The sequence below is a fragment of the Lupinus angustifolius genome, chromosome LG01 (genome assembly GCF_001865875.1).
Source record: "Lupinus angustifolius cultivar Tanjil chromosome LG01, LupAngTanjil_v1.0, whole genome shotgun sequence".
Lineage (NCBI taxonomy): Eukaryota > Viridiplantae > Streptophyta > Magnoliopsida > Fabales > Fabaceae > Lupinus > Lupinus angustifolius.
The window spans coordinates 12,489,448-12,506,877 of record NC_032009.1 but is presented as its reverse complement, the minus strand read 5'-3'; the positions used below and the strand labels follow the sequence as shown (position 1 = coordinate 12,506,877).

Below are 17,430 nucleotides of genomic sequence, written 5' to 3'. Positions count from 1 at the left end.
GATGATGAATTAGGGAATAAAGTATGTCTTGTTAGAGAGTTCTTATCTCAATAATCTAATAAAAGTGTTACACATGTCTAACTTTATATATTTTTTAATTATTAAAAAAAGTCATAAAACACTCACCAAACAATATTGCATTACTGCAAAAACATAATTTTTTCCATTGCTACAGAATGATAACCTTTCCACTTTCATATGATTGACGAGATAAATCATAATATAGAAGACAATAAAAAGCTAAAATCTTTAAACATATTATATTATGGTATGATAAATTTTCATTGTCATGGTCATTTTATCAACACTACAAAAAGCGCACCCGTTATTAACAAAAGAAGCTGAACAAGCACTAGATATCAATATTGGGTATAAGGATAGATTAATATCTCATCTTTTTGTAAGTTTTGTGTTGTGTTTTGCTTAATAATTATTACCCTTTGTCTCTTCGTGTCCTTCTTTCACCAACTGCGTATTTAATTGAGTTTTTTAAGATGATTTTTGTGGACTCTTTTTTCTTCTTCAGACTTCCATTTACAATGTTGGTTTTGCAAAGAGAAGTGAAGATGACATGTCATCTTAAGGAGCTTATGAAGAGTTGCATAAACATTTATGATTCTTGTGCTTTTTCTAGAGGAGTGATGCGAGAACACTATTTTTGGGAAGTGCTTTATGACATTTTTTAATAATTAGAAAAATATAAAGTGGGACATATGTAATATTTTTATTGGGTTAAGGAGATAAGTACTCTCTTGTTAACATGACATACTTTATTCCCTATCAATTATTGTTCAATTATTTGAATCAATGTTGCTTTGAATTTGAGATTTCTATAACAAATAGTCAAACATGTGAGTGATAATAGATTATGAATGGCTGAAAACATATTATCAATTATAATTTAGTGTTATTTGATTAACTAGTAATAAAAATTGAAAAATAATTATTTTTAAAAGCTTAAAGTTTCACACAGCCCATTCAGAATTCTTTCACTAATTCATTGATTTATTATTGAACTTTCGTTTTCACATTTTCAAAGATAAAGATTCCAAGAAATCTAAGTTAGGAATCTAAACACATCTTCAAGAAAGTGATTTCTCATTTTGAGATTCACTCCATCATCTTTGATCTACATCATCTTTTCATGTTTAATGTCAAATGACAGAGTTCAAATGAAGAGTCTATATTTTATAAAGTATTGTAACTTATACACATCAATGTATTGCTTGTATAATAAAGATTTTAGATCTTTTCTATTTGAAAGATACAGAAATGTGAGAAGTGATGCATCTTCTGACAATCAAGATAAAGAAGGGACAAGTAAGTTGTTTCTCTAGAAGTTGCAGGGTATCAATATTTTAGAGGTCAAGCAATGATGGATTAGGATTGAATTAGGAATTATGCTTGTATAAAACATTTAATTCAACATAATAAAAAGTCTTCAAACAGAAAGAGTGACTAGATGTAGTACCACTGGATTGACTTGAACTAGGATAAAACTTGGGTATCATTTTCTCTATCACTCACCTTTTAAATTTTAATTTACTTCTCATTTGATTCAATTGATTTTAACTTTTGTACATAGTTGATCCATAATTGATTTTCAATCAATTATCATAATAATATTTGGTTCTGCACTCTATGTACTTGATTATCAACCCATTAAGGCTGAAATAGTGTATGTATAATGGATTATTGGAGAGAATATTAGTGTCTATAATAAGTTGAAGCATGAAATGAAGAGGTATAATATATTCTTCCCAAAAAAAAAAAATATTATCACTTGTAATTGCTTAAAAAAATATAAAATTATTAAACTTTCAACTTAATATATTTTTTCCCAATAAGAAGTAATAACACATAAAATGGTATAGTTTTAAGGAAAGAAATGCCAGATTCTTCTTTAACCCCTTCTTGGTTTGTATAGAACCTTTATTTACCTAACATCATTCATTTTACACCATTCCATTTGCTTATCTTTCACTATTTCCTTCTTCAACCTTATCTTAAGTTTTCTACGATTTATATGCGTTACATACATACAACACGCCCAACCTCTCTAAGTTAACCATTTCTCCTCAAAACGATTGATCCTCACATTAATGTATGAAGATTACAACAATGGTATAATTAATCAATTCTGATCCATCATTACCTTGGAGTAGTGCTACCAAATTCTCTCATTTCCATGGCCAGCGCAGAAATTATCTGTTATATTAATAGCTTCAATACAACTTGAAGAGTTCATTTGGAATGAAGATCGTCACTCCCATTTTGTATCCCCATTTGTGTTGTCCATCAATCAGGACAATAATTAAAAAGAAAAGTTATAAGAACTAATATTTTTATATTAGTTGCATTAGTATTTGATTGACTAGGGAGATAAATATATGATTTATTTCTGGGACATGAGTTCTTTATTCATTCATTTGAATTCAGAAGTCCGAATAACAATTTTCCTTTATTTGAAATTAATACCTCAACTCTCATATTACATTTACAAGATGAAAACCTCAACCTAAAATCAGTTGGAGAGGTCTATATACACAACCTGAACCAAATAGATGGCAAGTTTCATATTGCAACCTTTCTGTTTGAAACCAAATAGCTTTCTCAGAATATCATGATTGAAATGAACAAATAACATTGAATCTGTTCTTGAGTTTGGATGTAGCTATCCTTCTTCTGAGAGAGAGACCAAAATAGGCTAAGGTCTGTAATCAACTGCTTAGAGTTAATTTCATTGTGTTCTTGTATTCATATAGGGTTTGTTTACAAGTTGAGTTTTGAAGGAAAATGAAAAACTTTAGAGTTATCTCAAAATATATTTCATGGTATAAGTTTTCCTTTTCTTCCATTCCAAAGCCCAAGTAGCAAACATACCCTAAATGATTAAAGTCAGCATGTGCTTAAGAACATGAACTTACCTATTAAGCACAATTTTTTGGTACACATGTATTAAGCACTTGAAACTGTATCAGTTGCTAATTTAAGCATCATGTTAGTGGCAGCAGCTTGGTCTGAGAAAAGTAGTGACCAAATTTTAGACATGAATATAGTTTCACAATGTATAAATATTTATTTTGCTTATATATGTAACATATTATACTTACTCGAAGGTGTTCTTTGGACAAAAAAGCAGGCCCCAATGACGACGTAGCAGAGCAGGAGAATAAGGCCTTTCATGTAGTGAGAAGTTCCATCCTATAAAAGATATATGGAAGAAATGTTGAAATATTATTTGAAGATTGAATAAGATAAATATAAAATCTAGCTGTGCTGTTTCTACCAGATGAAATGAAGGTAATTATATTATACCTGTAATGTGAAGGCTGTGGTTATTATTGCTAAAGTAAGAGAACCTGTCTCTAGGAGGTTGAAGTTGAGGTCCATTTTAATGCCCATAATCCAAGCAACAATTGTACAAAGGGGAACCTATATTGTAATTAAATTTGCTTCATGTAAGTTTTTATTATTTCAATACCAAGGTAAATAGAATCACCTATTTATTTTTAAAGGTGAATAGTGATTTCTTACCACAAACATGCCAATTTGAGTAGCAGAACCCAGAGCAACACCTAAAGTTATGTCCTGCACTAATGTCGCCGTGTTAGTTTCTTACAACTTATGTCAAATCAAAGGTAAAGTGAGGAATTTGATAATATTAATGTTCTAACCAGCTTGTTCTTGAAAGCAAATATGATTGCTCCCGCATGTTCAGCTGCATTGCCGACTATTGGTAGCAAGATTATGCTGATGAAGCTGACAGACAGACCCCATGAATCTGATGCATCCTGTTCATGTTCACAATTTTCTCATATAGTTCTAATGGATGTCGAGTTCTATTTATTTGACATAAACATATTCCATACCCTTTTCAGGAGGAAGAGAGTAGTTTCATTTCTTTAAAAAATGAAGTCAATTACCTCAATTGTTTCCACCACATATTCAGACAACAAAGCAATTAATACAGTCATCCCAACCAGCCAAGCAAACCCACTCCAAAATCCTATCACTGCTTCTTCTGATGCATTGTCACCCTCCTGATCATCATCCTGACCAATGCATGATCGTAATTACAAATCAGATAGATATTAGCGTAAATTAGACTCACGATTAACTTTCATCATTTATAATTCAAGAAAGCATACAACTTGGGCTTCAAATAATTGCCGGTGAGTCCACAGTTGGAAGATAAGGTAAGCAAAATATGCAATCAGCATCACAATACTTGCAGCTCTTGACAACTCTAGAGCTGGGTCTGCAGTGGGGGCTGCAGCACCATATCTAAATAGCATAGGTAGAAAGTAGCACAACAATCCCAGAAGCAGCATAAGCGAGTTCACATCTCCCTGTCTCTGCAAATTAAATAGAGTCAAAGAAATTAGCAAAACCTTCGATCCTTAACACCAGTCATCATGTATTTTAAAAGAAGATAATGAGCTGGTTGAATAACTAGGCTGAATTTGATGCCAAAAACTAGCTTAAGAGGATTGCACATGAAATGTGTTGTTTTCAGAATTGGGCCTTTGTGGTTGTGGGTGGCTCAACAATAACAGGTTCTGGTTCTGATAACATATTAGAATATTTGAGTAACTCTATAGTCCAAGATAGCTAAAGGGGCGAAAATACCCAAGTTGATGTATAGGCATCTTTGCCGTACACGCATAAGGTGTGAGACATAACAAATTACTAACTAATATGAAAATATCAAACTATGAATGGATTCCAGGGCCTTACTCTGTCAAATTTTTGTTCCTGTCTGAGGTTCACAATGCCGCCGCAGAATAGAGAGGTACCGAGAACAAGCAGAAGGTTTGAAAGGATAGAACCCAGAAGAGAATATTTCACCACAGCGATTTTATTCTCCCTAAGGGCAAATATTGCTATGACAAGTTCAGTGATATTCCCACATGTAGCGTTCAGAAGTCCTCCAACTGTGATTCAAACAATAATAAAGGACTTCAGTGACATAATTATTATTTGCGTACTTCGATAATTTGTGAGAATATTATTTCTGATTCTGAAACTATGATCTGGTTCATTCATAAAACATTCGACATATGAAAAGAACATTGGGAGAGTGACTTGAATGTAATTATAGGTTCATACACACCTGTGGGACCTGTGTAACAAGCAACTTGTCTACCAAATATGAAGCACCAAATACCAAGGGGACAAATAAAACAAGAGTTAGCATTCAACTCAGAAAAAACATAAAATTGTATACATTAATATATACAATTCAAAGATAAACATGAATGACAGGAAAAACATGAAGGTTTATTACTCTGTCAAGAAGCTGACTCGTTCAGCAAGTGGTGTAAGCCCAAGTAAGCTCAAGGCAAAAACCCAAGGCTGCATTTAATAAAAAGAGATCAATCATAATATTTAATAAAAACTACTGCAACATTTAAGCATGTCTCTGGTACATAATGTGCAAAATTCAGATTTGATGAAGTTGGTTTTACAAACTTTTTGAAGACTTAAAAGTGAGTAGTACTGAATAACCCAAGGCTGAATAATGTTATTCATACATCTCTAATGAAAAAATATATTTCTTTAGAGAGAATTCAATCCAAATGACTAAAACTCGTAAACTATAAAAGTATGAAAAAAACTATTTTCTCAAATAAAAATAGACATCCATATTGAGTATAGAAAATGGAATAAGTTAGGTCTTGTTCACCACACCTGGGTAACAATTAAATAAAGAACAAATATGATACTTAACAAAACCATGTTATATTTTTAGTAGAGAGATGATATAACTTATATCTATCACATGTTCTCCAAAACTATGTAAATAAGTCATGTCAACATTAAACTTAAGCCAAAAAACTGAAAAATTAATTTCAGAAGGGGAATATTCCCACAAAAATTATCATTAAAAAAGAAAGAAAAATAATATCGGGTCATCTTACAATCGTTTTGTTCATGTTCCCAGATTATTTTATGTTGTACAAAATTTGGATACCTTTTTTTTGTCATTTCACCATTTTTCTAACAATCACATTCTCTCATGAGAATGGTCATACAACTTAAGTGTTATAAAAGTTCAATGATAAACTGATGAACTAGTCCCAATAAGAATATGATATAATAATTATATTGGTCATACAAATATATCAGTCTATATCAGCCAAAATAAGTGAAAACTAGTCATACTGACTAATTTTCATTTAAACCGTATTAATCATACCAATCGATTTTAGTTTAAAATATGAAAATAACTTAACTTTTTATCAAAGTATTATTATGAAAGATCAAACCTATAATTATACATTTAACCAAGTCACGTATTTTATCTTAACAAAAGTTGTAAATAATTTTTTTATCACATTCTTTATTAAATTTTTATGCATGTATATATAACTTCAATGGTGTATGATTTAAGTAGTGAACCACTGATTGAACGACTATATTATCGTAGTAGGTTTGATGATAACTACCGTATTAATAACACTATGTCAAATTAAAAATAAAATATCACTCTCAATTTATTTATTTTTATAAACAAATATCACTCTTAATTTATTTATTTTTATAAACAAATATCACTAATTTGTTTATCGTTAAAAACGATGAAACTGAGACACTCAAACGATGGTTCACTAGTTCTGCGATGAAGAATTTAGATGCAAGGTTTATGTAGCAGAGACTTAAAAACATATGACTGTGATCTATTATATAAGAAAACGTGGTGGATGTAATAGCATTTCGCAATTTATTCCATAGACTCCGAAAACCATATTGTGGTCAGAAACAGACTTAAAATTTTAAGACCTTGATTCAAGATAAATAATAGACAAAAAAAGAGTACAAAATGCAGTTTTGGCTACCAAGTACTCACTCTTGCAAAGCCATAGCACTCAGCAATGATCGCAAGTGGAATAGCTAGGAACAGAACAGAAAGCTTGGTTCCAAGAATAACCTCTTGAAGGTTAACCAACAAATTTCTAAGGAACCTAGAGTTAACCTTGGACACAAGAGTGAGGTCAGATTTCTTGCGCAAAGAGGAGGATGACATGTTATGTGCTGTTTTTCTTCCATGTCTCATCTCTCTGCTTAATCCCTTGAGGTTGCTGCCACCCTCAAGATCAAGCCATGGTTCTTGGTTTAGTGAAGAATTCATTGAGCTAATTCTAGAGCACAACTATGTTGTTGTTGTAGTAAAATAAAAGAACTAATGCAAAAACATAGCACGTGGCGCTAATTATTTGCTGTTGTGGCTAGATTTCATGTAAAGCGTGATCTTTTATAAGAATAGATAAGCACCTTGGAGAACGTTGAGATGTCAGGCAGAGTGTAACTTCCTCGAAGGTTCGTACTTTTATATATATATATAATAAAAATTAACATACTAACCTAATGATCATTCTTACTCTGTTATCTACTATCTCATTATTATTTTTTGACTTTTGTTGTTAAATAAGAATAATTTTTTATTGTTCTTAACCAAAAGAAAGTGAGGAGAAAGGTAGATGTTGTGGAAAAAGATAGATGTTGTGAGACTCAAAATAAGAATAAGAGTGATTTGAGAAAAATAAATAAATAGATGTTTTTTTATTTCATGGAAATTGTAATAAATTATAAAATAATATGAGAGACCCAAATAAAAATGAAAATGTTATTCTGCATATGATGCTCTAACATTGTTATAAAATCTATATGTTGTAACCATATCAAATGTGATTTATATTTAATTATTATTGTTCAAAAAATATCATAAATTAACATAGAATGATATATTTACATTCTATATATATATTAGTAATTATATTATCACATTGTATTAAATACTCCTACAAATCTTTTTATATGTATGAATGTCACTTATAAATTAATCATTAATAAATAATATTATTTAGTAATACATATTATTATTCTTATGGTGTGAAAGTTTTACACGATGATTTATAGAAGGATATATTATTTTTATTATTTATATATCAAAATGAACAAAATGAAATTATCTTAATTATAACAAAATGAAATTATCTTAATTATAACAAAATAAAATAATATATTTGATAATGGTTTTTATTTAGTATTCGTTACAACCTAAATATTTGCTAGTAGTTTTTATTTAGTTTTGATATTAATGTTACTAGCGTGTTGATATGCATTGTTGTGTCTGTCAACCCGTTTTCTTATCATTTGTAATATATAGTTTATATTTTATAAATTCAAATATAATTTTTTGCGCTAAATTTACGGTTGAATTTATTCAATTGGTCTAATATTCAATTTTTTAAATACACTTTTAAAATAAGAAGATAATAAGGATAAAATAAGAAAATAATATTATATGGTTTTTTGGTAGAAATAAAAAGATATTGAGGGCAAAATAGGAAAACACAAATTACACCATGATAGGTGATTATTTTGTATTTTCCCTTTATTAATAGTATAGATTTTGTTATCGATATTATTGTTTTAGATACTTAAGTCGAACCTAATCATCTGAGACCTATATGATAGATTATATAATAGTAGCATAATATTTTTTATATTTAATTGTTACAACCTAATTATTTAAGTGATACCTATCATGTCATATACATAGAATTAAAGGATTACATGAATCCCAACTCTAAACAATAATGTGAATTAAAGTTAGTTATCTTAGGAGTGCTTTTTGTGTGGGCTTATAAATAGAGAATGAAATGATAAGAAAGAGCTAATTCTTTTCCATTTTGTTTATTTTTCTATTTGAAAATATTGAAACTTGATCTCGCAAGTTCTTCCTTCATGGTAATTCGTTTTCCGCTATGCTAACTATCCAAGAATCCTAAATCTTTTTCAAAATTTTAATTCTTAAACCTAATTCAAAGTTTTTAGTAGCAAAAACTTCATACAAATCTTTGTATTATATTCTTGCGTCTACTTATTGTTACTTTAATTTAAAAAAATACATCCCACCCACTCATTTTGCATGGTGAATAGTTAAGGTCATAGAGTTTTATATATAATTTTTATATACAATTTTCTTATTGTGCCTTATTTTTTTTATATTCTCTTTTACTTCTTCTCGTCTATCTGTCCTCATATGTAAAATGAGATTTATTGTATCTATAACTATGTAAAATTTCTGGATGAGAAGGCTTTTGAGAAAATCTTGGAGATTCCTTGAAGATTTTATAAGAGTATAGAATTATAACTTAATAGTTTTATTATTAGTTGGCTATAACTATGTCACAGTTTATTTATGTGTGTGATGCATATTTATGCATTAAATAAATTATTTAGCAATACCTTAAAGAAATATAAATTAAGTTGATATGTTTATCAATAGTGGGGATCCACTTACTCCAAGAGTAAGTTTTTTATAATTACTCCTCATCCTACCCACCAATTCTATGAATATTTGATGGTTTAGATCTACTCACAAATTTAAACCATAAGATTTTCCTAGAATTAATGGCTAGAATAAGAAGTAAGTGGATCCCTCCTCGTCTACCAAAGGACAAAACTCGTCAAGATTAATATTGATAAGTAAATGTCTTCGAAAGTAGGGTAATGTTATTAATATTAATAAGGCATGTAATATTCAATTGGGCAAGACTTAACTAGGCAAACTTAGAGGCAATTATTTGGGGTTAATTCATAAGATGAATTAGAATAAGTGTTACTCACCCAACTATCCAAGAGTGGTATGTGATACAATTAGAACTGAATTTCCTAGTGAGGTTTGCTTCATCTAATTTGCCTACTTTTCTACAAATTTTGTAAAAAGTTTTTTTTTTGCTAAGGGCTTAGTGGAAATGTGTTCTAATTGATCATGTATGTCAACAAACCCTAATTATACATCTTTCTTTTGAACATGGTCCATAAGGAAGTGATGCCACCTACCTATGTGTTTGGTCCTAGAATGCATTACTGGATTCTTAGTAAGGTTGATAGCACTGCTGTTATAACACTTTAAGGAATACATCTTAAATTTAGAGCATAATCATGTAATTGTTGTTTGAGCTATAACACTTGTGTACAACAACTACCTGATGCTATGTACTCTGTCTTTGTAGTACTCAAAGCAACACACGCCTATTTCTTACATAACCAGGAGACTAATGCATTTCCTAGAATGTGACGTGCACCACTATTACTCTTTCTTTCATTTTTACATCCAACAAAATCTGAATATGAGTATCCAACCAAATCACATATACTTTCCTTTGGATACCATATTTTATAATGTTGATATTGGTCAAGAAATTTTTCTATCATTCTAACCATATTATCCTCTTGAATTTGTAAATATGTAGTTTCTTTACTTTTTCATGTTTATCACATAATAAAATCACCAAAAACAACTTTTTTGTCGAACATTTATTATTGATAAAAGATACAAAGTATGATTACATTTCTATTAGGCATTTCTCTATGGTTCGACATAACCCTATACTATACTACAATTGAATCTTGAAAGAGATTTAACAGTAAATATAATAAAGAGTTACATTATAAATTTTTTGTTGATATAAAATTTTATTACATAAGTACATTCCAATTCATGGATTGCAACTATGTAACGAGTAGTTTAATTCAAGATTGATGTGTACATATTGTTAACATTTAACATACTGACTTAATAACAATTTATTTATTGCTTTATTTATTTATTTCAATTTATTCTTTTGTTATTCTTTTATTTATCACCCCTCTAACTCCACTATTAATTAATACCAACATTTCATAAGAAATAATGTGGTTAACAACCCGAAAAGGGAGTTAAAATGAATCAAACTAATCTTATAAACATACTAAAATCTTTCAACAAATTGACTACATAAAAATGGTACTTTTGTTGAGGGATAATACACTCTTAAATCACTTTCAACAATCCACTTATATCAACCAATTGGATTACCAACTTTCGTTACATAATATGAATTATGTGTATAGACTATGTTTTTACAATAAAAGCAAAATAAAAGCAAGTAGGTTGATGTTAATATATCCTTGATTTTGCTTTAAACAAAAGATTTATTTGGATGCTTTCCTTTTAAAAAAATTGCATGCTAACCTTATTGTTTTTCATTGGACATTTTCAACTTATTATTGGATCATTAGTATGGCTTTGGTTTTCCAAAATGTTGTCCAGATTTTGACTACTCTTTTTAAGTCCATTAAGTTCTCGACTTAATGATGCAACCTTTGCGTCTAGAGTATCAAATTTAGGAAATTTATAACAATTAACTTTAATAGGTCATTATAAGTATTAGATGACAATTAAGAATGAGGGGGATGAATTAGTTGACTGTTTTCTTTGGCCAATTTTTCTTCTATAAAATCAGAATATGTAGCAATAGAAATAGTGCACAAAAATTAACAAGTAAAAACTGTAAAAAATAGAGAATAAAGAGAGGAGATAAAGTACACATATATTTTTATACCCGTTAATCTTCTAGTCCACTGAAAGCTACATTCAATACTCTTGTAGCATAAAATATATGTGTACTTTGCCCAATTTTTCTTCTATAAAATCAGAATATGTAGTAGCAGAAATAGTGCAGAAAAATTAACAAGTAAAAACTGTAAAAATTAGAGAATAAAGAGAGGAGATAAAGTACACATATATATTTATACCTGTTAATCTTCTAGTCCACTGAAATCTACATCCAATACTCTTGCAGCACAAGAGATTTCTTTACTAGATATCATGAATTGTAATTACAATTTCTCTTCCCGAGACTCCTTGTACATCACACACTCACTAATATCTCACACTCTTTGGAAAAAAATATTTTCAGGTACTCTCTTCCCCTTTTCTCCTCACCCTTATGATGAAAAGTTTACAACAATGGTTGAAGAAACTTTCCAAGATAAGGATTGCCTTACAAGATATAAAATTTCAATATCTTGCAATTCTCTTGCTCTTAATACACTTAGTATACAATGCTTATTAGATGTGTTTAAGTATGGAAAAACATTAGAACATGCACTCAATGCAACTTCATAAATTGCGAAAGCTTGGAACTAAAGTTGCATGAAAAGTGTAGAGAATTATATGTGAAAGTTGAGTGCAGAATCATGTGTGAAATGGGTGTTCTCTTGGCCTTTAAATAGCCTTCCAGTCAGCCAATATACCCTTACACGAAGGTGGGACACGATTGGAATGAAACCCATTTACTTTGGATGATGTGAAGAAGATCTTTGCTCTTGAACTTGACAATATTTTGATGAAGACACCAACATCACCAAAAAGAAGAAAAGGGAGATTACTTATGAAGACCAATAATATTAAAGCTTTAAGACAATTAGTCTAAGTCTAAATAGGTACTTCTATCATATACTCTTTAATATACTAAAGTAGTAATGCTCAAAATATTTTAAAAATAAATTAAAACACTTCAAGTTTAAATGAAAACATTTTTCAAAATATTGTGTAACAAGTTACTGAAATTTGAGTAACAGGTTACATGAGTGAGAATCAGTTATCCAACAATATTTAAATTGGAGTAACCGATTACTCAAGCGAGTAACTGATTACTCAATGAAATTTTTCAAAATGTCATGTTTGGGTAACCGATTACCTACTTGCTGTAATCGGTTACTGAGAGCTGTTACATCAGTTTTTCAGATTTGAAACTAAAGGGTTTTCATCCCAAACGAAATGTCTTCATTCCAAACAATTCCTACTCTTTCATAAATGCACAATGACTGATTGGAAAGTCTATTTAAAAGCCTTAGAACTCACAATGAAAATAACTTTTTTGAACAACTCTTTCACACTTTTTCCCACAACTTTGCTACACTTTCTGAAATAAGTTTTCTGCTCTTCTAGCAACTTGAACTCAAACTTTCAAAGCTATTTTTCTGAGTTGCTTGAAGTAAAGTATTTTAAAGTTTTGTAAACTTAAAGAGCATTATTTACTAAGTATACAAAAGAGTTGATTGAATTGCAAGTATTATATTTCATACTTGTAAAGGCAATCCAAGCCATTATTCAAATTCTTCATTCATTGTAATTATTTTCTTTCACGGGGTGTCAATAGAAAGGGGATAGAGTTACTTGGAAAAGTGTTTGCAAGGGTATAAGAGTGGTATGAGATACAATTAGAACTGAATTTCCTAGTGAGGTTTGCTTCATCTAATTTGCCTACTTTTCTACAAATTTTGTAAAAAGTTTTTTTTTTGCTAAGGGCTTAGTGGAAATGTGTTCTAATTGATCATGTATGTCAACAAACCCTAATTATACATCTTTCTTTTGAACATGGTCCATAAGGAAGTGATGCCACCTACCTATGTGTTTGGTCCTAGAATGCATTACTGGATTCTTAGTAAGGTTGATAGCACTGCTGTTATAACACTTTAAGGAATACATCTTAAGTTTAGAACATAATCATGTAATTGTTGTTTGAGCTATAACACTAGTGCACAACAACTACCTGATGCTATGTACTCTGTCTTTGTAGTACTCAAAGCAACACACGCCTATTTCTTACATAACCAGGAGACTAATGCATTTCCTAGAATGTGACGTGCACCACTATTACTCTTTCTTTCATTTTTACATCCAACAAAATCTGAATATGAGTATCCAACCAAATCACATATACTTTCCTTTGGATACCATATTTTATAATGTTGATATTGGTCAAGAAATTTTTCTATCATTCTAACCATATTATCCTCTTGAATTTGTAAATATGTAGTTTCTTTACTTTTTCATGTTTATCACATAATAAAATCACCAAAAACAACTTTTTTGTCGAACATTTATTATTGATAAAAGATACAAAGTATGATTACATTTCTATTAGGCATTTCTCTATGGTTCGACATAACCCTATACTATACTACAATTGAATCTTGAAAGAGATTTAACAGTAAATATAATAAAGAGTTACATTATAAATTTTTTGTTGATATAAAATTTTATTACATAAGTACATTCCAATTCATGGATTGCAACTATGTAACGAGTAGTTTAATTCAAGATTGATGTGTACATATTGTTAACATTTAACATACTGACTTAATAACAATTTATTTATTGCTTTATTTATTTATTTCAATTTATTCTTTTGTTATTCTTTTATTTATCACCCCTCTAACTCCACTATTAATTAATACCAACATTTCATAAGAAATAATGTGGTTAACAACCCGAAAAGGGAGTTAAAATGAATCAAACTAATCTTATAAACATACTAAAATCTTTCAACAAATTGACTACATAAAAATGGTACTTTTGTTGAGGGATAATACACTCTTAAATCACTTTCAACAATCCACTTATATCAACCAATTGGATTACCAACTTTCGTTACATAATATGAATTATGTGTATAGACTATGTTTTTACAATAAAAGCAAAATAAAAGCAAGTAGGTTGATGTTAATATATCCTTGATTTTGCTTTAAACAAAAGATTTATTTGGATGCTTTCCTTTTAAAAAAATTGCATGCTAACCTTATTGTTTTTCATTGGACATTTTCAACTTATTATTGGATCATTAGTATGGCTTTGGTTTTCCAAAATGTTGTCCAGATTTTGACTACTCTTTTTAAGTCCATTAAGTTCTCGACTTAATGATGCAACCTTTGCGTCTAGAGTATCAAATTTAGGAAATTTATAACAATTAACTTTAATAGGTCATTATAAGTATTAGATGACAATTAAGAATGAGGGGGATGAATTAGTTGACTGTTTTCTTTGGCCAATTTTTCTTCTATAAAATCAGAATATGTAGCAATAGAAATAGTGCACAAAAATTAACAAGTAAAAACTGTAAAAAATAGAGAATAAAGAGAGGAGATAAAGTACACATATATTTTTATACCCGTTAATCTTCTAGTCCACTGAAAGCTACATTCAATACTCTTGTAGCATAAAATATATGTGTACTTTGCCCAATTTTTCTTCTATAAAATCAGAATATGTAGTAGCAGAAATAGTGCAGAAAAATTAACAAGTAAAAACTGTAAAAATTAGAGAATAAAGAGAGGAGATAAAGTACACATATATATTTATACCTGTTAATCTTCTAGTCCACTGAAATCTACATCCAATACTCTTGCAGCACAAGAGATTTCTTTACTAGATATCATGAATTGTAATTACAATTTCTCTTCCCGAGACTCCTTGTACATCACACACTCACTAATATCTCACACTCTTTGGAAAAAAATATTTTCAGGTACTCTCTTCCCCTTTTCTCCTCACCCTTATGATGAAAAGTTTACAACAATGGTTGAAGAAACTTTCCAAGATAAGGATTGCCTTACAAGATATAAAATTTCAATATCTTGCAATTCTCTTGCTCTTAATACACTTAGTATACAATGCTTATTAGATGTGTTTAAGTATGGAAAAACATTAGAACATGCACTCAATGCAACTTCATAAATTGCGAAAGCTTGGAACTAAAGTTGCATGAAAAGTGTAGAGAATTATATGTGAAAGTTGAGTGCAGAATCATGTGTGAAATGGGTGTTCTCTTGGCCTTTAAATAGCCTTCCAGTCAGCCAATATACCCTTACACGAAGGTGGGACACGATTGGAATGAAACCCATTTACTTTGGATGATGTGAAGAAGATCTTTGCTCTTGAACTTGACAATATTTTGATGAAGACACCAACATCACCAAAAAGAAGAAAAGGGAGATTACTTATGAAGACCAATAATATTAAAGCTTTAAGACAATTAGTCTAAGTCTAAATAGGTACTTCTATCATATACTCTTTAATATACTAAAGTAGTAATGCTCAAAATATTTTAAAAATAAATTAAAACACTTCAAGTTTAAATGAAAACATTTTTCAAAATATTGTGTAACAAGTTACTGAAATTTGAGTAACAGGTTACATGAGTGAGAATCAGTTATCCAACAATATTTAAATTGGAGTAACCGATTACTCAAAGTGAATTTTAAATTCACTGTTGGACAGAGAGTTTGAGTAACCGATTACTCAAGCGAGTAACTGATTACTCAATGAAATTTTTCAAAATGTCATGTTTGGGTAACCGATTACCTACTTGCTGTAATCGGTTACTGAGAGCTGTTACATCAGTTTTTCAGATTTGAAACTAAAGGGTTTTCATCCCAAACGAAATGGTGAACTCTGGATTCTTGCTATGCAGGAAGAAATTAAACCAGTTTGAGAGAAATAAATTAGGGAACTTGTTCCTAGACCTAAAAAGAGGCATGTTATTGGAACTCGGTGGGTATTTAGAAATAAACCTAATGAAAATGGTATTATAGTTAGAAATAAAGCTAGACTAGTAGCCTAAGGATACAACCAGGAAGAAGGTATCGATTTTGATGAAACCTTTGCTCCGGTTATTAGACTTATAGCTATTATACTATTACTTGCATATGCTTGCTCTTTGAATTTTCAGTGATATCAAATGGATGTGAAAAGTGCTTTCCTCAACGGCTACATCCTAGAAGAAGTGTTTGTTGAAAAACCTCATGGTTTTGAAGATTACAAACATCCTTCTTATGTCTACAAATTAAAGAAAGCTCTCTATGGCTTAAAGCAAGCTCCTCGCTCATGGTATGATCGTCTAACTAAATTTCTACTTGAAAAAGGTTTCAACAAAGGAAATGTCGACACTACTCTCTTTATAAATAAAATAAATCATCATACTCTACTTGTTCAAATTTATGTAGATGATATTATTTTCGGTTCTACTAATGAGTTTATATGTAGTTATTTTGGCAATTTGATGCAAGGAGAGTTTGAAATGTCTATGATGGGGAAGTTAAATTACTTCCTTGGATTACAAATCAAACAACTTGACAATGGTATTTTCATAAGTCAATCCAAATATTGCAAAGATTTGCTAAAAATATTTGACATGGATGGATGCAAGCAAATAGCTACTCCTATGAGATCTGGAACTTACATCGATACAGATGAAGCAGGAAAATCCATGGAGATATCAAAGTATCGAGGTATGATTGGATCTCTTTTATACTTAACTGCCAGTAGACCTGATATCATGTTTAGTGTGTGTCTGTGTGCTCGCTATCAATCCAAACTAAAAGAATCACACTTAGTTGTTGTTAAGAGAATCATGAAATATCTTAAAGGCACAACTAATGTTGGATTGTGGTATCCAAAAGAAAGTATATGTGACTTGGTTGGATATTCAGATTCAGACTTTGCAGGATACAAAACTGAGAGGAAAAGTACAAGTGGTACTTGTCATATTTTAGGAAATGCTTTAGTTTCTTGGTCATGTAAGAAACATGTATGTGTAGCCCTAAGCACTACTAAAGCAGAATATATTGCAGCTGGTAGTTGTTGTGCCCAAGTGTTGTTGCTTAAGCAACAATTACGAGATTATGGTTTAGACTTGGGTTGCACTCCTCTAAAATGTGACAATACTAGTGCAATAAACCTCACAAAGAACTCGGTTATGCATTCAAGAACCAAACATATTGATATAAGGCATCACTTCCTTAGGGACC

The 17,430-nt window shown here is 30.1% G+C and overlaps 1 protein-coding gene across 3 annotated transcripts; it reads right to left on the bottom strand.

Annotated features, from left to right (window-relative positions):
- On the bottom strand, positions 2,443 to 7,280 carry LOC109349660 (vacuolar cation/proton exchanger 3-like). 3 transcript variants are annotated; one of them, XM_019590570.1, is made up of 12 exons: positions 6,854 to 7,271; positions 5,291 to 5,358; positions 5,117 to 5,145; positions 4,741 to 4,937; positions 4,152 to 4,358; positions 3,927 to 4,055; positions 3,678 to 3,794; positions 3,538 to 3,591; positions 3,319 to 3,435; positions 3,114 to 3,204; positions 2,928 to 3,020; positions 2,443 to 2,724 (listed from the first exon to the last, which is right to left on the bottom strand). In XM_019590570.1, the coding sequence occupies exons 1-11, from the start codon at positions 7,133 to 7,135 to the stop codon at positions 2,959 to 2,961; spliced, it is 1,353 nt and encodes a 450-aa protein (XP_019446115.1). In that variant the 5' UTR covers positions 7,136 to 7,271; the 3' UTR covers positions 2,443 to 2,724; positions 2,928 to 2,958. The 3 variants fall into 3 exon arrangements, with proteins under 3 accessions (XP_019446115.1, XP_019446106.1, XP_019446122.1); XM_019590561.1 differs by having other exon boundaries at positions 2,443 to 2,714; XM_019590577.1 differs by lacking the exons at positions 2,443 to 2,724; positions 3,319 to 3,435 and having other exon boundaries at positions 2,947 to 3,020; positions 6,854 to 7,280.

Coding starts and splice junctions, on each gene's coding strand:
- LOC109349660 (XM_019590570.1), bottom strand. CDS start 7,135: ATGAATTCTTCACTAAACCAAGAACCATGGCTTGATCTTGAGGGTGGC. Junction 3,592..3,677: donor TTGCTTTCAAGAACAAGCTG/GTTAGAACATTA, acceptor ACATTAGTGCAG/GACATAACTTTAGGTGTTGC. Junction 3,021..3,113: donor TGTCCAAAGAACACCTTCGA/GTAAGTATAATA, acceptor TACTTTTCTCAG/ACCAAGCTGCTGCCACTAAC.